General features: G+C 46.3%; 1 protein-coding gene across 4 annotated transcripts in view; it reads left to right on the plus strand.

Annotated features, from left to right (window-relative positions):
- The window catches only part of DENND1C (DENN domain containing 1C), a 237,776-nt gene that overhangs the window by 123,135 nt on the left and 89,510 nt on the right, over nt 1-25,131 (plus strand). For 2 of the 4 annotated variants that reach the window (XM_086963582.1, XM_086963585.1), the window contains exons 8-10: nt 3,107-3,190; nt 16,216-16,269; nt 20,152-20,262. In XM_086963582.1, coding sequence (XP_086819708.1) covers nt 3,107-3,190; nt 16,216-16,269; nt 20,152-20,262 — 249 coding nt within the window. The remainder of the gene's footprint in view (nt 1-3,106; nt 3,191-16,215; nt 16,270-20,151; nt 20,263-25,131) is intronic. The other 2 variants (XM_086963591.1, XM_086963583.1) reach the window with 1 other exon arrangement.

Genomic DNA, 25,131 nt, shown 5'->3' on the forward strand with positions numbered 1-25,131 from the left:
GGAACAAGATAGAAAGTTGCAAGTAATCAATGGACTGCAATGAAATCCTAAGGAAGGAAAACAGTGTTATGCATCAGCGGGTAAGTACATGACTTATGTTACCAGTCTTCGAAGATTAGTCTGACCCTCGACAAGGGTCAGTTTGAGCTGGGCACTGTACCACCAGCAGCACTGGGGTGGCCGGGTGCAGAGTTCAGTATCTACACTATGGCGGTCGATATCGGCACTGGGATTCCGCTCTCGTGGTCAGCGGAGAACAATGGGGGTGAAAGCGGCTCAGTAGGCCGCCAACACCAGGACCATTGTGGACGTCATCAGCAAGTTACTGTAGATCGAAGGGAGGCACCACCTGCCCAGCAGTCACGTTTGTGGGGATGGAGATGCGCAGGGGATGGAAGAGTCCAGCTGAGGTTGGGCCATCTCAGACAGGCCGCGGATGAGCAGGAGGGGTAGGAGGAAGCCAACAGGGCCGCTTGGAGGAGGATATAGGCTCTCAGGAACAGAGCTGTGAACAGCTTGGGATGTTCAGCCAAGAGGATCCCTCTAGGTCGTGGAGGCCGTCCAGCTGTGGAGCTTTCTTCTGGCAGGGCGGAGTCACGTTGACACATGTGTCAGGCTCTAATGCTGCAGTCTTGAGGTTCTTTTTGCAGTAGTGAGTCCCGTCGACACAAGTGTGGGTCCTCAACTATTGTGGTTCTTTTACAGGCGGACGCCGGGTAGTAGAGCCTCTAGCCCAAAGGGAGTTTTTGGGAGATTCTGTGAAGGCTGGAAGGTCTCCTGGGTTTCTTGGAGGCCTGTCTGGGTTTCTGGAAGGACAGCTGGTCCAGTTGTCAAACCAGCTACAGGTGGCAGGGTTCTTGACAGGTTCTGTCTGCAGCTGTTCAGTTCCTGGTCCGGCAGCATTTTTCTTCCGTCTTCTTCTTTGGTCCGTCGTATCTGAGGAACAAGGTTCAGGGAAGACCTTAAATACTAAATTTAAGGGTGTTACTGAGGTTGTGGGGCAGTAGCCATTGGCTACTGTCTCCTTGGGTGTTTACGCCCTTTGGGTGCCCCCTCCCTTTGGGGAGAGGGGCACATCCCTGTTCCTATTGGGCCTAATTCTCCAATTCAAGATGAATTGATAAGAGAGGTGTTCACCTCAACTCCTGATGACCGTAGGGGTGTGCCAGACAGAGGTGGTCACTCCCACTCTCCTTACTAGTTTTCCTGCCTGTCCTGCCACCAAAGTTGGGCCTGGACATGGGGGGTGGGTATCTACACTAGTTGGAGCTGCCCCAAATCAGCACATCCCAAGGTGACAGCCTTTAAAGCTCACTGCCAAGTGTTGCTATTCCTCCCAGGGGGAGGTGTGAAGCACGTCCACCCAGAGCAGGCTTTGTTCCTGAGCTCCGAGGACACAAAGGCTCTCACCCTATGAGGTCATAAACCTGTCTGGAGGTGCCTGGCTGGCAGAGACCAGTCAGCCAATACACTAGAACTTGGTCGTTTTTCAGGGGTCATCTCTACGATGCCCTCTGAGTGCATTTTACACGAAATCCAATACAGGCATCAGTGTGGGTTTATTATGCTGAAAAATTTGGTACCAAAATTCCCAGTTTTCAGTAAAGTCATCATGGAGCTATGACATTCATAATGACAAACTCCCAGCTCATATGCTCAAAATGGCGTCACAGCACTTACAATGTCTGTGAATGGCACAGACGCTGCGGGGGCCTATTGCTCGTGCAGCTATGCCCTCACCATGGTATAGTGCACCCTGCCTTAGGGCTGTAACACCTGCTAGAGGGGTGACTTACCCATGCCACAGACAGTGTTGGGGGACAGGGCACACAGAGAGGTGTGCCATGTCGTTCCTTCAATTTGATCTGCACCAAAGCATGCAACCGGCAGTGGCCCATGTGTGGGTGTTAAGGCGAGGTGTCTCTGAGGGTGGCATAATACATACTGCAGCCCTCAGAGGCCCTCTCTGGTCACAAAGCCCTTGGTAAAAGAGGTACCTTAAACAGGGGACTTACATGTGGTGCACAGTTGTGCCAATTGTGGAAGCAAAGGTACAGTTTTGTGAAAGAACACAGGTGCTGGGGCCTGGTTATTAGGGTCCCAGCACACACTCAGTCAAGCTGGCATCAGGTATCTGGCAAATGTTAGGGGGGCAACCTAGCAAAAAGGGGCATTTTTCTACAATGTTAAAGCCAGTTTTCCTTTTTTCACTATTTCATCCACAGTCACACAGACATGCCGAGAGAATTAATAAAACCAACAGTAGTGCAATATTTAAGACGTTTTACTAATTTACATCAGGTAATTGTACACAGCTCAGAATTTGCTGAGTTTGCATGTAATAGTACACAACACTCCTCAGTGGCTGCTTTACTATTTTACTGGGTAAGGCACACAGCCTACATTATTTTATGGTGGTGTCCCCTTAAAGTCCTGTTTGAAGAGCAAGAAAATATTGAAACCGTTTCAACACAATCATCTTGGTGGAGGAGAGCATAAATTTCAAGCAAGAACGACGTTCAAAAAGTATGTGTAGGTTAACAGAAATTGCTATGTGGTCACCCTCTCCAGATTGCAGAAGTACTTCACCTCGCAATGTCTTCTTCCTAGACATTGGAAGATTCAGCTTCCATTTGACGTGCTGTTGAAATCTGCTACATCTACAGGTGATGTGGAATCTGAGGGCTGAATGCTAGCTCTGAGTAAGAGATTTATCTCAGACTGAATAAACTGAATACGTTCGGGAGATAATCCCTTGACAATTGTATGTCACAGAACTGTCATGGCACAGAAAGCCATTCTTGAAGTTTGCTGAGACCACATCGGGATCATCGGATAAAGCAATTTTTCATCTGTTTTAAGAGAAACACTATTTGCAGTCCCACATTACTCCCAGAACTCCTACCAATAATTTCACAGTTTTTCAAATAAAGTCTAACCCTGTGGCCTCATAAAACATATCAATCCCTTTCTCTGGATTGACTGATGCACCCTTTGATCTGTAATCTCTAGAACCGTCAGACATTACAAGGCTTTGCTGCTTTCTAAATATGGGTTTATTTTGTGTCTGGTTAAACGTGGTTTTTACTTCCTGTTGCCCCCAAAGGACCAGAAGTTTACAAAGCTGTCGATTACCACGAGGCGTCGACACAGAGACACAAGTAAGGACCCCCGAGGTGCCAATGAGTCGGTGAGTCGACGTGTCACAAGAAAATCAGATCTGCACCCCGTGCAAAGTGTACTAACCTGTAACAGCATGGAGACGGGCACTGACAGAGTGACCGGGCACAGAGCGCAAATGTGTGTGAAATCCTACAGCATTAACCCTTCACATAACTGTACGGTGCATCATTAACCCTGCACTGGAGCAAAATCTTTCATTAACCTTTCACAGAACTGCACAGGGCATTATTAACCCAACACTGGAGCAAAATCTGTCATTACCTCCTCGTTAGTCTTCCTCACCACATGCCTAACAAAGTGAGCTTCAGCTCCACACCAGAACCCTCCAAAGCAAAAAGTCAGCCTCCCATCCCTTCCCAATATGGCCGACCCATTGCACCCATGACCTCTATAAGAGGCGGGCCGGCCCAACCCATCAGCCTGTTTTTTTAGTTCTACGCTTATTTGCTCTCCGGATGCTTTGTCAGGTAAGTGGTGCCGGCTGTAGCGGGTACGTGTGTCTGGGATTGTAGATCCTGCTCTAGCGGACCAGGGGATCTTGGACCTTCCCCCCCTTCCTTCCCCCGGTGTGTTTGGGCCGGTTAGACTCTGCTCCAGCGAGCCAAGGGTTAACAGGGGGAGGGGTGTGGATGGTATACGGAAGGTGGGGGTCGGCACTCTGCCGCGCCGCGCTAGCTTGGCTCTCTGTGCCTGGTCCTGCCCTTTGCCCAATTGTTTCCACCCGCCTGCCAATCGTGGCTCTTCAGCTGCAGTGCTTCGTGACGTTTGTGTGCCTGCTGTTGGCCGCACTTGTTTCACACCACCCGCCCGTCTGCCCTGCGAGGCGCTGCGGCGGGTGGCGGCTGTACTTCACAGCTGTTCCTTTCTCAATGGTGCCCGGGACTTCCATTCGATCCTCTGAATTGTGTGGATCTCGCAGCCCTGTCTTTTGAACTGCCAGCAGGCCGCATTTTTAGGAGTTGCAACTCTGCTTTTCCCTTTGGTTCTCACTGCCCGCCTGCCCCTCGAGGCGCTGCGGCAGGCGGCGGCTGTTCTGCGCGGCATTCTCCCGGTGTCCTTTGGTTCTCGCCGCCCGCTTACCCCTCGAGGCGCTGTGGCAGGCGGCAGCTGTGCTGCGCGGCGTATCTGTTTCGGTGCTCTTTTTGCGGGCTTCCATTCCTTACACCTCATGCCGGCCCACTGCTACCTATTGTCACGCCGCCAGCCTGTCCATTGGGACAAGGCGGTTTGTGGTCCTGACACTTACCGGGTCTCCACGGTGTTCGCGGTTCGGCAGTGTGTGGGCCTGTTGTCGGGCTCGTCCTCCTGGGGCGGGGTCGGTTGAGTGTTCCCGATCTGTCAGGTGTTGCCGGTCATTTTCGACTGCAATGGATTGTGTCACAGTAGGGTTTCTGCAAAATTTGCTGTCACTCTCGTGGCTACCTGCATGTGTTCCACTTCTGTGTGTCTCCTTTTACGGGCTATGCTTCGCCACAGGCGTGTTAGCCTACTATTGGCCCGGGTAGTTACATGCTGAGCGCCTGGCTGCACGTTGCTCCTGGCTGGTGAGTTTAGCTGCGGTTTTTGGCTTTGCAGCTTTACCATTCTTCTTGCTGTCTTCGTACTGTTGCCTTTGTTCATGGTTCCTAGTCATTTGTCGGCTGGACCGTGTCCTGTGGGCTTGCGACTGTGTGTAATTGCGTTTCTCACACTGTCCTCCTTGTGGCTGTGCGGGTGTTGGTCTTTGTTTCTATGTCCCGCACGTATGCACCCCATGATTTCCTCATGCTACGTGACTATGAACCTGGGTTTGGACTGTGGGTGTCTGTGGAGCATGTTTTGTTTGTGCTCTCGCTATACTGTTACGTTCCTGTTTCTCCCTTCTCGGGCGTTCGCTAATTCTCCTGGGTTTCTGGTTGTTCTGCTTCTTGCTACTTTGGGGCATGGTGTGTTTTGCTGGTGCACTACTTGTCCCAGCTTTCGCCCTTCCTGGATTTCCGTGGGGGGGGGGGGGCAGGGGGGGGGGGGGGGTTCCCTTGGGGTACTGGTCCAACGTTGGTGCTTTTGCTCACTGGTTGGTCTTGTGTCTCTGGTGGCTCAGGCTCACTCTTGGGCTCTGGGCCTGCAGTCCTTCCATACTGTGGACTCCTGTTCCCCCTAACTCTCCGTTGTTGTGCAGGGTCTGTCCCGGTCGGTGCCTTGTTGGGCTTCCTCTGGGGGTTTCCGGGGGCTGTGGGCTCCGGCGTGTCTGCTGGGGGTGTGCTGCGGTTGGCTCTTGTCCTTCCATCGCTGGACTGCGTTGGTGGTCACCTGGTGGTCTCTTGCTTTTGTTTCTGCTCCTGGAGGGCTCGCCCTGTCTTGTCCGGGTCTGCAGCTTTGCTGCTCCCTCCTCCCCTGTCTCGGCAGGTGGTTCCTGCACCCCCTTCCTACCGGGTTCCTGCTGTCACCATGCTTCTCCTCCAGGGGTGGCTGGTGACATTTCAAAGTGGTGAGGCGTAAGATAGGGCTTAATTTTAAGTAGCAAGCACATTACCCAATTCCTTAGTAAACAATCATGAATGCCATAAAATTAGTAGTGCGCAGCACACATTTAGATCAATTTAACCAACTAATGACTTTGGCTAATAACAATGTAAACACTTAGAATTTCCGACACTAAAATAGTAGAGCGGCTAAAAGTAACCATGCAGTGTACTGTGTTAGAATGACCCAATAACTAGCGGTTATTATCAAACCTCCTCCTCGTCTTTTTTGTAACCTGGTTTCAAACGGTACCACACATTATTTAATACTCTTCCATGTACTGCTCTAGCTTGAGATGCTCTTCGGACATAAAATTCCACATGCTAAGCTCTTCACACCTCTTTTGGAGTTAGATTCATACTATATAAAATATTACAACATAAAGTAAAAAATTAACCCTGTTACAGTCACATCCACACAAACATGCGTCCAATGTGTTCATCCACCAATTTAGTTAATTGAGAATGACCTGCAGATTACAATTACAGCAGCAGATACTTGTTCCCTTAAGTTAGCTTGTTCGAACCGGAGGATACAACCATCAGGTGACAATATTTCCCTGGCAAGCTTTCAATTCACCGTTTCCAAAGATCTGTACAACTCGCAGAGACCTCAAAGCGTGAATACATTCGAAGAGCTTCAATGACGTTTACTTTTCAGAAAATCGTCCTTTCCCACCCATACTCTCCCAAGCACACCATCTCTAGTATGGTACACTGTGAATAGTGTCAGGAAATCTGCCCCTCAAGGCAGTTACCCCGGTACGGACAGACAATTGCGGCATGCGGGCGGGGGGGATTTGTCACGCGGGGGGAGCAGGGAGTTAAATATAAAAAAAGGGAAACTTACCTCACAGCCAGTCCGCGCCACCTCTGCTCCCCTTGGCTCCTTCATTGTCGGCACTGGAATGGACTGGCAGTCCCTCTCAGCCAATCCAGCGCCAGAATTGGCTTAGGGCACGGCTTTTCTTCGCCCGCCGCCTGCCCATTAGGACACCGAAGGGCTCCTAATGGGCATGCGCAAACAAGTGAAACCAAGTGCGCATGACTGGGCACGGGCAAAACATTTGCCCTCCGTTCCCACTCATGCGCACTTGTGTTGTGCTGCTGCCTGTTGGTCCCCACTGGTCTGACAATCATGTCAGTCAACATGACGCCAGACCGCCCACCCCCTTCAGACTCTGAAGGGGTGGGTGGTTCGACATCATGCTGACTGGCATGATTGTCAGTTCTCCCTCTGCGTCTTTGAACTTAGGTAAACTGATTCAGTTTACTTAAGTTCAAAGACGCAGAGGGAGCTGCGGGTGGGGGGGCTATGCCCCCACGCCCCAATGGACGCACCACGCCTGTTCTCCTCGCCTACTGGGGGTCAGGGCTTTGTTGTGATCCTTTCTGTTGCCTCTCCTCTCGCCCTGGATGGCACGTTTCCTTGGGTCCTGCCCTCTACCCGGCCTCTCTGGTTGTCGGTTATTGGTCTCCCCTGCTCCTGTCCATGGAGCTGTGGCTCTTTGGTTGCTCTGCTGCCTTTGGGTGGTGCCTGCTTGGTCGGGCCGGGGTTTGACGCCCGCCTCTACTGGGGTGTGCGATCTGGACTTTTCTTGCGGGGTCGCTTTTTGGCATTGTCACTGGTCCTTATAGGGTGGGTCCTGTTCATCGGGTTTCGTTTGGCCCCCCGGCTGTTCCGGTTGGGGTTGTCTGCCTTGATAGGGGCCTTCCTCAGGACGTGTTTTGGGTATTGTTGATTGGCAGTGTTTCCCCTGTCTGTCATTTGTGGTTCCTCTCCTTACTGTTGGTCTCGGGGCCTCTGGCCCTCCCTTGGTTCCTTTCTATTGCCCCGGTGACTCCTTGCCCTTCCTGTCTCCTGGTGCGGCCGGTAGTCTTTCTGTTCTGGTACCTCCTTCCCGAGTGTTGGTGGTTTTTTTGCCATCCTGTGGGGCGTGCTTGGGTTCCTGTTCTGTCCTGTGTTGGTGGGTTCCCCTGATTACGGGTTTCCTCTCTGACTGCTGTTTGCTGTTGCTTGGCTTCTCTGGAGTTTTCCCCTGCTTTACTGGGGCTTCTTTGTTGCTATTCTCTGCCTCGTGCTCCGGGGTGTTTGCGGGGTTAGCCCCTGTTGATTTTTGGCACAATGGTGCTGTCCTTGCCTTGGTCGCTTTGGCTCCGGCCTTGCCGCCATGATTGCTCATGTTCTCATCGGTATGGGTCTGGTGGCTCAGTGGACTGTTGCGTCTACTGCAGGGGCCTGAATTCGGCCTCGGGGTCAAAGGTTTGGATCCCGGCGGGTTCACTCGGCCTTTCGTCCATCTGAGGTTGCTTAATTGTGTACCTTGGTGTTGGTTAACAACTTACTTCTGATATTCAGTGCCTGGCTGGGGCTTTTGTCCTGTTGGTGGTTCTCACCTGGGTGCGTCCCCGTTGGCGTCTGCTGCTGCCGTGGTTGCCTTGGGAACTGTTGCTCATTGTTCCATGTTTTGCCTATTGGAGCGCAGGTTTTGTGTCCTGTCCCTGCTTTCTAGCTTCTCCTGCTGGTTTTGTTGTTTCCAGAGGTGCTGTTGGGTGTCCGGGGTGCTGGTGCTTCCGGTTCTCCTCTCATTGGTGGGGCCCTGCGCTTCCAGTGTGGATTTGTATCCTCGTCTTTTGTCCCTGATCTTGGGGTCCCGGGGCCTGTTGGCTCGGGAGGCTCCCTGGAGGTCTTGTCATTGCTCAGGCTCATTTCGACCTGCCCTTCTGTCCTTCTCGCCTTTGGTGTGTTTCTGCCTGTGGTTTTTTTCCCCTGTGTGCTCCTGGGAACACAGGAGCGCTCCCTGGTTGTTGGCTGGCTGTGTGGCCGCCTGGGTGCTCGATTTGGAGGCTCACTTCCTTCTTATGGTACGTTCCTGGGTCGGGTTGCTTGGTCCCCGTGCGGTCTCTGGAACCCGCGTTGCATTTCCCTTCCTTCCGTACATGGGCGGCCCTATGGGCTTGCCGCTTTTTGCCTTTGACTGGTTGGGTTCCCTTGTTGGCCGGGTCTCTCCAGTGTCATTTCCGGTGCCTTTCCTGGGTCCTTTTTGCCTTGTGCCTGCCTGGGTTCTCTCCTTGGTGTCACGGTCCCTTCTGGGGGGGGTCCCATGTGTGACTGGGGTCTGTGTCCCACCTGTTTCTCTTCTTACTGGTGTGGTTGTGGTGACCCTCGTGCTTTTGGTTGTTTGGTTGGCGTGCTGGTTTCCTTTGCAGCCCTTTCCATTCTTGCGGCTCTTACCAGTCTGTTTGTTTGCGTCTGGTTCTGCTGCCCCGTTTCTCTGGTGGTATTGGCTCTCTTGCGGTTGGTGATCAAACTTGCGGTGTGGCTGTGTTTGTTGGACTGTGTCTCGCTCCTCTCTCTGGGCTTTAGCTCCCCTCTCACTTTTGGCTCTCCGTTGGGCAGTCTTGGTGTGTTTGATCTGGCTTGCTGCTTTCTGTTCTGGGCCCTGTTTGCTGTTGCTTTTGGCTCTGTGCGGTCTGGTTCCATACCTTCTCTGTCCTCCTTCGGCTTTTGCTTGAGGCGGATTTTCTGGCGGCACTTCGTGTCTCTGGGGTCCGGGTTTTTTTGGTCTTCCTGGTATCTTTCTGTCCCGGGTTGGTTCTTCCTACTCGTGGTTGCCTCTCTCTTGGGTGGTCCTTCCAGTCATTCTGGTCTGTTGGGTTTGCCCTCTTTTCGTGGGCTTCCCATTCTGGTCTTTTGGTTTCTTGTGAGTTTCCATGATTCCGCTTGGCTTTGGTATGTGCTCACTTTGTTAGTCATGTGGCGAGGAAGACGAACGAGGAGGTAATTCCCTGGTTACTTACCGGTACTCTTCATTACTCCGAGTATAGTCTTCCTCGCCACAAGAGTTCCCATCCCTCCCTCCCTGTCTGGCTATCGGCTTCATGTTTTGGCTTGGTAGTTTCAGGCTGATGGGTTGGGCCGGCCCACCTCTTATAGAGGTCATGGGTGCAATGGGTCGGCCATATTGGGAAGGGATGGGAGGCATGTGAGGCTGACATTTTTCTTTGGAGTGTTCTGGTGTGGAGCTGAAGCTCACTTTGTTAGTCATGTGGAGAGGAAGACTATACTCGGAGTAATGAAAATTACTGGTAAGTAACCAGGGCATTAACCCTTCATAGAACTGCATGGGGCATCATTAACCCACACTGGAGCAAAATCTGTCATTAACCCTTCACAGAACTGCACGGGGCACCATAAACCTTTCACAGAACGGCACGGGCATCATTAACCCTGCACTGGAACAAAATCTGTCATTAACCCTGCACAGAACTGCACGGGGCACCTTAAACATTTCACAGAACTGCACTGGGCATCATTAAGCCTGCACTCGAACAAAATCTGTTGTTACACCTTCACAGAACTGCACGGGGCACCATAAACCTTTCTCAGAACTGCACAGGGCATCATTAACCCTGCACTGGAGCAAAATCTGTCATTAACCCTTCACAGAACTGCACATGGCATCAGTAACCCTGCACTGGAGCAAAATCTCTCATTAACCCTTCACAGAACAGCACAGGGCACTATTAATTCTGCGCTGGAGCAAAATCTGTTATTAAAACTTCCCTGAACTGCAGGGGGCACCATAAACCTTTCTCAGAACTGCATGGGGCATCATTAACCCTGCATGGAGCAAAATCTGTCATTAACCCTGCACAAAACTGCACGGGGCACCATTAACCCTGTACTGGAGCAAAATCTGTCATTAACCCTTCACAGAACTGCACGGGGCACCATTAACCTTTCACACAACTGCATGGGCATCATTAACCCTGTACTGGAGCAAAATCTGTCATTAACCCTTCCCAGAACTGCATGTGGCACCATAAACCCTGCACTGGAGCAAAATCTGTCATTAACCCGTCACATTACTGTATCATTAACGCTTCTTTGGAACAAAAACAGATTAATGTTTCCTTAAAATGCACAGTGTAGCACTAACCTTTCAGGGTTAACTATTCAGTTAAACGGAGTGTGTTATTAACCCTGCCGAGAAAATCATGGCTCACAGTAAGTGCATCTGGAGTTGCACAGCAAACAGATAACATGTTGACGTCAGCTTAACACGCGCCCAGGGCTGCAATGCAAAGAAACTCATAGGAAAATGATTACTCAACAGTCTAAGTGAGCAATGTCTACTGTGATAGAAAATATTGGCAAATAAAAAAAAACACGTCATAGGTTAAAATTGTCGCGGTTTCACTTTTCATACAAATGTTCAAAGTAAAGCCCTTCCTGGCAAAGGTCACAAGTATGCCTTGATAGGAATTTGCAGAGAGTTAAGGTAAAAAAAAAAAACTGAACATGACTGCACAGTTTGTTCAAGTTAAAGTTCGCCAGAATAAAGATGACAATGCAGGATTTATAAATCAATGTCAGCATAAGTAGAGCGTGTTCCCTACTCTAGATAACAAGAACAAACAGTTTGCAACCGCTCGGAAAGAATGAACCTTCTATTTGATCATTCTGAACAGAACACTAGAACACACGGTTGGATTTACAAAGGGACAGGGTTTCCCAGGTGTAACATTTTTACTCGTGAAGAATGTCTACCTGGTGAAAAAATCAATACTCGTCAGTATCAATTTAGTGCGTGTTTGGACAGTTGCCTGTTTCTTTGTTTCACCGCGCCAGAAATATTTTCGCCTTGGAGATATCAAATCAAAGAAACTTTATTCGATCCATTTGTAATACAGATCATAAAACTACAAACCATCTTAAAAACCGTAACAGTTTGCCCAGTTTCCCTTTAGCTTTTAACACCAACATGTACAAAAGGTTACCCTGGAGATAATAAAATGCTTATACACCAGCCCTAGACAGGACTAAACCTGCCTGTGTTTCCTGCTGGAAAACTATATGCTAAGTGTATGTGAACGCCCACAAACCAGCCTGGCGCATACATTTGTGATTGCAGAAATTCCAACATACTGAGGGAATGTACTCATTTGCAAGTGTAACATTCCACCAATCTCGATTTTTTCAAATCAGGGTACCTCATTCGCTAGGCTGCGAACTACCCCTGAACATGCAGGCGTAAAACATGTCTACTCATGGAGAAAAATATGGTGAATCAAACCCAGACATTCAGGAGTGGATCTTGTATATATAGTACAGAGTAGTTGTGATATCAGCAAAAACACACTCCTAGCATAGTCCCTCCTGTACCTTTGGAACCAGAAAGAGATTGGTGCTTGACCCAGACCCCCTCCCGGCATTAGAGGGCTTTAAGAACATTCCAACCCATGCAAAGAGGGAAGGACAGTGTAAACAATTCTTTACAATAATGGAACAGCACACTATAGACTATTCAAGTTAAATGGTTGAGTGGTCAAATTCATCAACACTCAGTTATCAGAATGAAGGACAATTTTTAACAACACAATATTACTCATTATGTTTGCATTATGTGCCCGAAGGGTAGAATGACAGCACAAAAGTTATTCACAGCCGTTAACCGATATGTGCATAGTCCCGAATCAGTAGTCTCTATTTTGGGATGAATAACTGTAAAGAAAATTCACATCAGGTCCACCTTGTAGTAAAGCAAAGGACTTAAGTGACATTTTTAATCTAAAATATTCTTCTTATCACAATGGACATTAAATCCACCTGGCACCTATATGAAGAGTGCACTCACTGTTCAATGAGGAGCCAAGAAACACCCGTCAGCAACGGTTCTGTCAAAGATTTCAACAAACTGAACAAAAGTATTGGCAACCATTTGACCCTATTGTAATTGGATAGTGGGTACATATTGCTGGCAGAGCATACAGCCCCATGGGCTCGGGGAAGAGAGTTGTAGGCCTGACTGATCCATAAGGAAGTTCTCCAATTGCTCAATGCTGCTTAGATTCCCAACAGGGGCACCCAGTTGTAGAACACCATATTTAATATTCCTATGTTAATTATTTAAGTTATTGAGCACGCTAATAAGGGGTTGGCGGATGTGGGACATCTCCCCAAAATTGGCAAATGTTAAATCTGCTCTCTTTAGAGGGAACAGCCAAGTATTCAATCTAAATATCTGCCAATTTTTTATGTTTGTTGTACATGCTCCAAACTCTAAATAACCTCCTAAATCTTGACACCTGGGTCAAAACGCAAAATAGATTAATACAACACAAAGTCATGCTAATAACTTTTTAAAAAACTACTCTGATAATTCAAAACTGTTTTTACGAAAGACCTTTAGAAAGGGTAACATTATAGAAACTTGCTGCCCACTGATTGCAAGTTTATCAAAACTGAGAACCCTTTAAGCAGCACGCTAAGCCATATGCTGCTGATGAAAGAGAAGAAAGACCCCTCACAATCAGAAAAATCTCTTCTAAACCTAGTGAACATCGGAATCGGTGATTAGGTTTAACATATGATTTACAAAACATTTCAATCAAACCAATTGGTTTCAGAAGCAGTTTGTGGGCGAATAAACAGTGAGAAAGTCTAAGGAAAGATCAAAACTAGAATGAAGGATAGGATTAGGGATATAGAATGGTTTAATGTTAGAGATGGAAATAGAGCGAGGGATAGTGATAGGATTTAAAGTTAGCATCAGGGTTAAGGCGAGGATTAAGAATGAAGGAAGCCAAAGCAAAAAAGTTCGAATTCAAACCAAATAAATCAAAACACTGTCCATTTCAATGGAAATGGTAATTTTCGAACTATTTGCCAATTTGTTTTTAGTTTTTTTTAGAACTAGGGGTAATTTAGAGTTTGGCAAAAATGGTGCATCTTGCAAAAAATGCTGAAAGATCTGCCTATGACAACCGCAGCGCTCTCACCCCATTCTGAGGAAGGAACCACCCAATTTCCGTCAGGGGAGCCTTAGATGGCTCTGCCTTTGTAACACCTTGACCTGACAGGCACCAACAATGGACCGTAAGATCCCAGTGACGGTCACTCTTCCCTCATTAGGATAGGCCAACCATTACTACATTTCTCTGCCCAGCACCTTGAGGCATGGCTGTCCAAGACAGGGAATCATTTAATGACCACACTGCACAGGGGGAAATCTCTGTGAACACCAGGTCCATTGATATTTCGTTTTTTTTTCAATAACAAACTCCCACTTTGAATTTTTCTTATTAGGAAACTAAAAACGTTTCCTAGCAGGCAAAACAAATGTGGCACCCCCTTGGCAATGTTTTCAGCCTTCAATTCAACCATTGCGCCAGCAATTCCCATGGGGCCTGAGACATTCTGCCAAGCAGCTGGGGGATCTCTGAATCAGGTGGGCGATCTTTCAAAGGGGAGACCATAGCCCCTGCTGACCTGACAGACCGGTGGGGCAGCCATTCCTTAAATGACCCCCTAAATGCATTGCTCACTAATTCTCTCAAACACTTAACTTGCTGAACATTTATAATACAAACGTATCTAAAGGCTGTTGTTGGTGATATTGGGATATCACCCAAGGGTTAAATCCACAAATGACCCAAAACAGAAAACTTGTATTCTATTTTAAGAGGATCAATTCTGACAATACTTGCCAAAAACTAGCAAGTGCACAATGACAATACCAGCGGAAGGGATACTGTACCAAATGTACAGCTTCCCAGTCATGTGGACAATTGATTGAAAATCATGCAAATATTTTCCGAGCAAGAAAAAAAATCTTAATTTGACTTGAGGACATTTTAAAGTATCATGGTGGACTTTTTTTTAAGTGAAAGGACTGCAGAGAAATATCATAACACACTGATGAATATCATGGAACACCTAGTTGTGGCTTCAGTCAGCAAGTTCTGGTTATGATTTTTCTACTTACACATTTTTGACTTAATAAACAGGAGTCAAAAACACAATTTGGAAAAATAATTCAATTTTGAAATACATGCATAGTGGATGGCACAGATGAGCTAAACTCTTTGGTTTATAATACTCTACCATATAATGATTATTTTTATACTTCTTTTTATGCTACCCTAGAACAGCCTCCACATTGTTTTGATCCCCCTTACTGTAACAGAATGTGTTTTCAAGATGCTTTGAAGGATCTGTTCTAATAAGAAAAAAAACATGGAGGGGCAAAATAAAATAAAAGTAAACATTTAGACAGGTCAAATGAAAAGTTCTGGTGCTAACAAAATATATTTTGGAAAATTCTGCATGGTTTGTGTTTTTTAATCAAATAATGTTTCAATTCTGCTATAATAGTATTAATTTAAACATCAACAAATACTGTGTTACACTTTTCACACTTGTCCTTAAAGCTCACAGTGACACCTTTTCAATAAATAGCCACACCTAATCCAACCACCTCCTTTTTATCCCAGGCCGAGAATAGATTACATCAATACCATCAGACTTAAACATGGCCCTAGAAAATCTATAACGTCAGAGATGTGAAGTGAATATCCAGGAGGGCGGGATCTGGGAAAGGTTATCTAGATAATCACGCCTGTGTGCAAGATTTGCATTTCGATGTATATATGTAAATAAGTATATCCTGCAAATCTTACATAAAGCTAACACATTCAGGAATCCATTCTGATAAGGATCCACCAAGGGCTAAAAACAGATACAAAGATAAGTGCCCAGTTAAGTCAAATCATAATCCACCTGCATAATTTATTAATTAGTTATCAAAGAATGTGTTTAAGATAGGAAGAACAAAGTATGAGAGCTATATTGCCACGGGACTTAAACACGTCTAAAGGTTAGCAACGAGAACACAAATATATTGTACAAAATCTGATTAACAATGTTAATGAAAGCAAAGACGTGGTAGACTTATACACAGAAAGGGACAATAACTCTTGCTTTTTGTCTCTATGCTAGCAGAAAACTCAACAACACAAACAGAAATATTAGTCATATTGGTAAATGTAAGTGAATACATTCAATGTGTCTGACATTCACCCTATATCCCTGCTGACAGAATCAGGGAAGGGATCAAGGCAAGGGCAGAGCACATTTCAAGAAGGCAAAAAGCTCTTACAAGATATGTGCAAAGCCCTCTCTAAATAAAAGAACGCACATGCATGGAAAACTATCGAGACCTCAGTGGTGCAACCGGTGGATTAAAGATTCACTGCTCTTGATGGCTTTACCATCATTTGTGGGTTTAAGAATAACTTCTGGGACAGTTTAGAACATTAGCATAATGTCGAAGAATCTTTAGCATATTTGAAATCCACTGGGAGCAGAGCGTCCCAGAATTAAACCTTTAAGACAGCAAAGTACATTATTTACCCTGCTGTCAACTCATGTCATGGATGCCTCATAATTAACCCTTGGTGGGCAGCACTGCGCAATATTGATATTCATCTTTCAGAGAGCACACAGCGCACCATTAACGCTTCAGTGACTGCTTTGTACGAACTTTAAGGCTATCAGAACTCATTGTTAACCCCTCGAGGTCAGCAAGCGACCTGAATCTGTATTTTTGCTTTGATTCTGCTTGTGAAATGTAACCCACTTCCATGGTTTAGTTCCAGTTTGGTTCGTTGTACTGCAACTGGATGTCTCCTGACAGCATTGTTCAGTGTCCTCCAGAAGTTTAACTCTCGTGTGCCACTTTTTCAGCTCTCCTATTTCATAGCACCGGACAGCGGAGGCCTCCCCACCATCCCGGAGAGCGTAAGTGCCCCCACACCCTTCAAGCACTGCCTTGCATCCCCTGCAGAAGGCGCGAGGGAAGGAGGGAAGAGGAGGGATAGAACTCATCTGAGTGTAAGGGCAGAGGAGGGAGAGAACTCATCTGAGTGTAAGGGCAGAGGAGGGATAGAACTCATCTGAGTGTAAGGGAAGAGGAGGGATAGAACTCGTGACCCCTGGTAGTTTCAGTGGCGTAGCAAGGTCAGGTGGTAGCTGTTGCAGAACATCTTTTGTCACCCCTGGCTTGACAAAATGGCAAAAATATGGGTTTAAAACACATATTTTGCCATTTTGTCGCCCCCCTCAGTGATGACACCCGGGGCATCCCGCACCCATTGCACCCACTACCTACCCCATTGGATAGTTTGAGGGAAGAGGAGGGTTATAACTAAGGCTCCCTGTATTCCGTTTTTGCTGTTTTTACAGATAAATACATATAGAAAACATTTATTTTCTTGTCTATATTTATTTTTAAATGTGGATAAAAATGGAAATTGGGTTACTTTTTGAGTAATTCTAAATACTGTCTGTCATGACTGCCAGGCCAACGGTTGTGAAGATTGATAGGTAGGGGGGCTAAAAAAGAAAGGAATTTTAGTATAGAGGCTTTAACAGCAGTAGATATGCACAAGGTTAGTACTGAAAATAGCATATTTTCTTTAAAGTGCATTCATTTATCTTCTGCATGTGTTTTACAGCATTGAAACCTAGTAGGCATTCTAGCATGAGTGCATATTTACCGGTTAAATAAATATGGAAATATACTAATTTCAGCTTCATTTTTCCACAAAACCCAAAATAAATATGAATAAAACAGATAAAATTAGAATAAGCAAAAAATAAATATGGATAAATACAGACAAAAATGTAAAAAAAAATACCATAAAACCGGGAGCCCTAGTTATAACTCGTGATCTCCAGTAGTTTGCGGGGAGGAGGCAAAAGGATGGATTTAACTTATTAGTGTTCAGGAAAGAACGAAGAGGAGAAATATGACTCATGACCCCAAGTAACTTGAGTGAAGAGACAAAGAGAAGCTCAATAACTCATTGTCTCAAGTAGTGTGAGGGAAGGAGTGACGATGAGGGTTATAACTGATTGTCTTAGGAAGTTTGAAGGAAGGAGAGATTTAACTCATGATCCCTGATAGTTTGAAGGATGCAGGAACGAGGACGTATCTAACTCATTGTCTCAGGTAGTTTGGGGGAAGGCAGGAAGAGAAAGGATATAACTCATTATCTTAGTGTGAAGTAAAGAAGGCAGAGGAGGGATATAACTCATGACCTAATGTAGTTTGAGTGAAGGAAGGAAGAGGAGGACTATAACTCATTGTCTCAAGTAGTGTGAAGAAAGAAGAGGGTTATGACTCATTGTCTCAATTAGTATGAGGGAATAAGAGGGATATAACTCACTGAGGTCGTTTAATGGAAAGAGGTAATAGGAAAAGTACAACTCATGATCTCAGGTAGTTTCAGGGAAGGATGAAAAAGGAGGGCTAAAACTAATTGTCTTAGGTAGTGTGAGGGAAGAAGGGAAAAGAAGGGCTAAGTCATTGCCTCCGGTAGTTTAAGTGAAGCAGGCATATAACTCATGATCTACACTAATCTGAGGGAAGGAGGGAAGAGGAATGACATAACTCATTATCTTAGTGTGAGGGAGGGAGAGGATAGAAGGGATAGGTAGTTTGAGTGAATGAAGGAAGAGGAGGCTATAACTCATTGTCTCAGGTAGTGAGAGGGAAGGAGGAAATAGGAGGGATATAACTCATTGTTTCTCAGTGAGAAAGAAGGAGGCAAGAGGAAAGATATAACTCATGACCTCATGTAGTTTGAGTGGAGGGAGGAAGAGGAGGTTGATAACTCACTGTCTAAGGTAGTGTAAGCGAAGAGGAAGGATATAACTCACTATCTTAGTGTGAGGGAAGAAAGACCTCATGCAGTTTGAGTGAAGAGAGGAAGAGGAGGTCTAGAACTCATTGTCTCAGGTAGTATGAGGGAAGGAGGGAAGAGAAATGATATAACTCATTATCAAAGTGTGAGGGAAGAAGGGGATAGGAGGGATAGGTAGTTTGACTGAAAGAAGGAAGGAAGAGGAGGGCTGTAACTCATTGTCTCAGGTAGTGAGAGGGAAGGAGGAAATATAACTCATTGTCTTAGGTAGTCTGAGGGAAGAGGATGAAAATAACTCATTGTATCAGGTAGTGTAGGTGATGAAGGGAAGAGGAGGGTTAGTCTGAAGGAAGAGGATGAAAATAACTCATTGTATCAGGTAGTTTAGGTGATGGAGAGAAGAGGAGGGATATAGCTCATTGTCTCAGGTAGTTTGAGGGAAGTGGAGCGATATATTCCATGATCTTGGTAATTTGAGGGAAGGAGTGAAGAGGAGGAATATAACTTGTTATCTTAGTTTGAGGGAAGAAGGGAAAAGGAGGGATATAACTCATGACCTCGGGTAGTTTGAGTGAAGGAGGGAAAAGGAAGGATATAACTCATAACCTCCAATAGCACGAAGGAAGGGAGGAAGAGGAGGGATTTAACTCATGATCACCAGTAGTTTGCTGGAAGAGGAGGTATATAATTCATGACCTCAGGTAGCATGAGGGATGGAAGTAGGGGGAGGGGTATAACTCATTGTCTCACGTAGTGTGAGGGAAGGGTAGAGAAATAATGCATTGTCTCAGGTAATTTAGGTGAAGGAGGGCAGAGAAGGGTTATAACTCATGATCGTAGGTCGTGTGAGGGAAGAAGGGACGAAGCAGGATATCACTCATGATCTCAAGTGGTCTGAGGGAAAGAGGTAAGAGGTGGGATATAACTTATTGTCCCAGGTAGTGTGAAGAAAGGAGGGAAAAGGAGGGATATAACTCATTTATCAGGTATTTTGAGGGAAGGGTGAAGAGGAGGGATACAACTCATGATCTCCAGTAGTTTAGGGGAATGAGGGAAGAGGAGGGATATAACTCATGACATCAGGTAGTTTGAGTGAAGGAATGAAGAGGAGAGACATCACTCGTGATCTCAGGTAGTGTGAGGAAAGGATGGAAGTGGAAAGATATAGCTCATGGTTTGAGAGAAGGAGGGATATCACTTGTGATCTCAAGTTCTTTGAGGGAACGAGGAGGGATATAACTCAAGATCTCGCATAGTGTGAGGGAAGGAGGGAACAGAAAGGATATCACTCATTGTCTTATGTAGTGTGAGGGAAGGAGGGAAGAAGAAGGATATCACCCATTGTCTCATGTAGTTTGAGTGAAGGGAGGAAGAGGGGGCTATAACTCATTGTCTCATGTAGTGTGAGGGAAGAGGAAGGATATCACTCATTATATCAGGCAGTTTCAGTGAGGACACCAACTTCACTCTGAGGCTCCATGTTCCGGAGAATGGGAGTTTTTGGAGTTGTGCAGCCTCATGAACTCCTTTCTGTCTTCCGGGAATGGTGGACTCCACCTATTGTGGGTGGGAGGAGTGCCTATTGTGGATGGGAGGAGTGGTCCCTTGCCCCTGGATTGGTGGGCACCATCTAGTGCAAACCCAAAACTAGAAGTCATCCCAGGCCCCTAGCTTGGTTGGCGCTACATAGCACAGAGTGGAGGAATTTGTTCTCTGCCCCCAGATCAGTGGGCACCAAAACAGTATGGGTCAACATGCGTTACTCCTTTTTCGAATTGGGTCAGAACCACATTCTTAAGTATGGAGCTCTCACAGCAGGGCCGTGGTTGTCAGAATAGTGGTGCCACCGTTTTTTTATGTGTGTGTGCCTAGAGCTGAATTAAGGCTCCTTACAGCCTGGGCGGGAAGGAGGCAGCTTAGGAGCATTACCTGGCTCGCAGTAAGGATCTCATTCTCTTGGTTTCTTTCCTTGCAGAGGAATTTAACAGAGTTTGTCCTGGCCGTGGACGTGAATAACATGTTGCAGCTCTACGCCAGCATCCTGCATGAGAGACGCATCCTCATCACGTCCAGCAAGCTCAGCACGGTGAGGGCCTTGGAACGCGCCACCATGCTAAAACGTGCTACTCCATACCATGCATCTATACATTGGCACAGTAAGAAAGCATTCAGGATCACATGGCGGGAGCATGCTAAAACCAGTTCCCAAAGCACATGCATGTACACCTCAGGGGTAAAGCATGCTCCGGCTTCCATGACATCAACATGCATGTACACATGAACACACAAATCTCTCCCATTTCTTCACCATATGCCCTCTCCAGGGCATGTTCATGCCATCAAAGGGATGGTCTTCCATGCTCGTTATGTATGAAGATGTTAAAACATGCACCAGTTACATATTCATTCATTCCTTCGGCCATACGACAAGGATGGACTCATGCATTAACATGCTGGAGTGTTCACATTTCTTTGCATGATCGGCGAGATCGAGTTTTTTGCTTCGATTATTAGGGAATATTCGCCCTTGTTCATTAGTTAGTTATTTATTTATTTATTTATTTATTTATTTAATGCGGTTTTATATAGTGCGAACTTTACCCGAAGGGGTCAGAGCGCTTTACATAAGAACCAGTTGCAAAACATAAGGATTTAGGATTACATGCGTTACATAAAAGATACAAACAGAAAAAAATGCAAATGTTCAAGATGTAAAGTTACACAAGGAGGAGATACAAACAGAAAGAAAAATTGCAAATGTACAAGATGTAAAGTCACACAAGGAGGAGATACAAACAGAAAGAAAAAATGCAAATGTACAAGTAGTAAAGTCACTCAAGGAAGAGATACAAATGGATATACTCTAAGAGTCACATTGGAATGGTAGAGAGTACATATACAAGTGATTAGAGTTATCTCTATATACATATATATCAGCCGCGGTCGGCGGTAGGAGTTCCTGCAGGGCATTTGGTGATGCAGTGCACGCAACAAAATTTGTTTAATTTATTTATATGTTTACTTACCTGTTAAACGCCGTAATCTATACATTACTACCCCCCACCCTGCCCCTCCCCCTCCCCACGTCACCACCCTGCAGGAACTCCTACTGCTGACGGTGGCTGATATATATATACAAATAGTAGATTTTCTCAGGTCAAGACCCAAAAAAAACCAGGAAAGCAGAGTTCAATTAGGTGGAGTCGGAGGGGAGACGCAGTCACAGCACCAAGGGAGGGTGGGAGGGATACAAGGGTATGGAGAAAAGGCAGAACAGAAAAGGGAAGAAACATTTGAGGATCAAATGGACAAGATGGCGGGTCAGGGTCCAGAGAAAAGCGGCCGAAACCAGCAGCAAAATGGCGGCCAGGACAAAGGAAAAAGTAAAGAGGTCCATGAGAGTCCTTGCTGGTTTGTTGACTGTTGGCTGGCGGTCACTGGCGCTTTCCTGCACACATTGGCTTCCGCGGAAATTTGTATTGCGGTAGGGAATTACATATAGGGCTCCTTTGTTATTAGAAAGCGATATGGGTGAAACCATACAGAATCACTAGTGCAGTATTTTCTCGATTAAAATGACTCCCGTATTCAAATAACAAGTTGCTGCTGTAATTTTATGAATTGTTTTTAACTTTTTTAAGTGATTGTTTTATGAACTGAAAATTTTTATTGGCTTTGTGAAACTTTCATGGTTCTCTGAAGCGAAATAAAGTTACTCTTGATTTGGCATGTACACATGCGCACATTAAGGCTTAGCCTAAATTCACGGGGGTCAAACATGCAAACACACGAACATATTATAGGTATTAACATATGTGTAGAAGAAAGAGTGGTGCATGGTTGCACGTGCTAACACATGCACTTTTTATAGACTTCTACTTATGAAAGAATAGCCCCTACACTTACCATGATGACATGCTGGCCAATGCCTGAGGCATGTGCAGTTCCGGAAAAGAATACCTTTTCCAAGCTGCATTGTCATACTAATGTCTACACCCGCCCCAAATGCCTCCACACAGAAAGGCATCCCCCCTGGTGAGATCATGCTAATGACATGTTGCGGCAATCACACAGTAGGCATGCACAGAGGGTCACATCAATATATTCTGTCACTGTGCTCGGGGTGTCAAGGGCTGCCTGTGTTTCATGTGCAGGGAGGTCACGAGTACCTTTTCCTCTCCATCGCCAAAACTAAAGGCAATGCCCATGTGCCGAGCTATAGTGTCACACACACACAGGCGTAACAAAGGCACCCGCAGCCCCTGCAGTACGGGGAGAGGGAGGGGGCCCCCTCAGCGCAGTACTTGGCCTGAGACCTCTGGAGTAAGCCCGGAAGGGGGCCCCTCCATAAACTTTGCAGAGGGGCCCGCTCATGTTTTGTTACGCCACCCAGTACCAAGTACGTTAGATGCACCGCACCCACACACCTATTAATGGTTCCTCCTTCAGACACAGGGACGACTCCTCCATGTGGGCAGAGGAGCGTCACCCCACAGCTTTCTCGTATAAATACCATTTTATGTTACTGCTTCTTGCACTGCGAGAAAGCAGAAGGGTTTGGTTAGGGGGGGGCGGTCCTGCAACAGGGCAGGAGAGGAGTGGCTAGCTCAATGTTGCGGGCCCTGACTGTTTGGTCGGCCCTCTGGGGCCCTCTGCAGCCTACATGGAGTAAATGGCCTCCCCATAGGCGCCTGGCTGGGCGCCGTCCACACCAATCACAATGCTGCCATTGCAGCGTTGTGATTGGCTTAGGGGAGTGGAGGGAGGCTGCCTGATTCCTGCAGGAGCAGAGAAGCAGAGACAACGGGGGAGCGGATCGGGGGAGCGGATCGGGCCGGCTAAGGTAAGTTATTTATATATATTTTTAATTTAAATTAACCCCCCCTCTCCTCTCCCTTGCAAGTCATACCAGCCGCAACTGTCCCACTAAGCCTAACACACACACAGTTGTGATTCACTGATCAGTAAACTCTGGCACCGCAAAAGAGCCAAGGAGCGTGACTTATTTTCATAGCACAGAGGCACACCACATAGGGAAATGTGCACACACTGCACACCTATATGCGGACAGCAAAACACGTCGATACATCCTTAGCAGAAATGCAAGCATTAGTAGAGTTCATTCCTCAAAAATGAAGAGCAAACAACTGACGTTTCAGATATTCAAAATTCTTCAAAACGGTTAATGATTAATGGTTCTGTGACTGTGGCAACAACCAGGGTTAAATAGCAAACTCGGCAAAGAACAAATCAGCTTAATGTGAGAGCGTGGGGAGATAACAGTTTTCAAACCTCTTTGGAGGGAAGGAGGCCTCTGGCAGCCATTATTTGCGTTACTCAAAACATTTCTGTTTTTCTGTTAAACTGCTGCATTTACACACAGGCCTTCGCAGCAAACGTCTTGGCTTACTACCGCACTGTGAATCAGTGGCGTAATAAAACTTGAGCACCCCCACCTTGGAAAGTACATGGAGGGGCCCCCATTCTGGACTATGTGCCAAAGACAGGGCCACTGGAATTATGAGGCAGGGGAGGACCAATTTATGTGGCATGGTTGACTAAATTATGCTGCAAGAAAAGCCAAATGTTGCGACGTAATCTGGCACATTTTGCGGTGGCATTACTACATAATGTTGTCATGTTTACACATGGTAACACTGGACAAAAATCTCACCTCATTAGTACCAGTTTAACATTAACACCCAAATACAGGAATAAGCAAATGGAAGATGACCAGTCAACCTTTGCAAAGGGCCTTCCACTGCGCTTGAACTTATGTCACTGCATTTTTAGTAACTTTCGGTTCGTTTGAGCTAGTAACAAAATATTTTTGGGTTAAAAACTGCAGATTGTGCAGCAGATGATAGAATATGTGACAAATAAGGCAAATCCATAATAATGTTGAAAATACAGTGGTCACAGAATCACATAATCCAGTGGCCATAGCTATAGAGTAAGAATAGAGCAAAAGTGCTAAAATGGCTGACCCTTCAAAGGAAGCACAAGACTGTACATCCCAATTTAGGGAAGCGTAGGTATAGATATACTATAGGTAAAGACATTCATAGCATATATGGGAGAACAGCTCTGATTATCTGTAGTCACCTGGAGCTTAGAGGGCTGCCATGGATATCACAAGAGGACCTCGCACTGAGATCTCCATGGGTGTCTGAAGCAGGGTAGAGGGATTTGTGTCCTATGGATCTTTGGGGTCTATTTTAGAGTCCCTCAAAGAACTGAGCCTCCTTCAGCAAACTCGTCCCACCTCTCTTTCAGATCTATGAGGCAAAGGCACTGGGCTCTGCTCTTTACGGGGCGGAGCTCTGGGGCTTTACTAACATCAGTGAACTGATTAGATAAAAGAATACATTTCTGGAAACTGTTGCCCCCCATCACTCCAGCACTCCAGCTTACCCTTTGACATTGGCCATGGGTGTAAAAAAGGTAGAAGGTAAAATAAGAATGCCACCAGTGCTGTATTGGAGGAGATTAGGTCTACCCCAGAGCCAGCTCATTATGCAACTGTCTTGCAGGATGTCATTAAGTCAGACCGCTTCAACAAAATCGACTGGCTCCAACACATCAAAAAGACACTTTTCTCCATTGGCTTGGTCGACTTATGGATTAACCAGTTGGGTGGTCTTATCTCTTCAGAAGAGTTTCTAAAAAAATCTCTACTGGACACAAACCATGTCTGATGATGCCCATAAAGCTGCCAGTGCTTCAGGCGAGTTTCTTGAATGTAAGTCCTCTTGTGTCTTTGAGCAGTTTTGGGTAATTCTCACTGTGCTTATGGATAGAAGTTGTACTTTCAGTTCAGAGTAGGAACTTTACAGTTGAAATCATTTCCCTCCAAATATCTGGCAGCGGAATCTCTAGTTTGCCCAGCGTGCAACTTCCCTAGGGAAACTGTTCCCCACGCCCTTTTTGCTTGCCATGGGTACGCCTGAGTTTA

This window comes from Lissotriton vulgaris, chromosome 1_1 (genome assembly GCF_964263255.1).
Source record: "Lissotriton vulgaris chromosome 1_1, aLisVul1.2, whole genome shotgun sequence".
Classification (NCBI taxonomy): Eukaryota; Metazoa; Chordata; class Amphibia; order Caudata; family Salamandridae; genus Lissotriton; species Lissotriton vulgaris.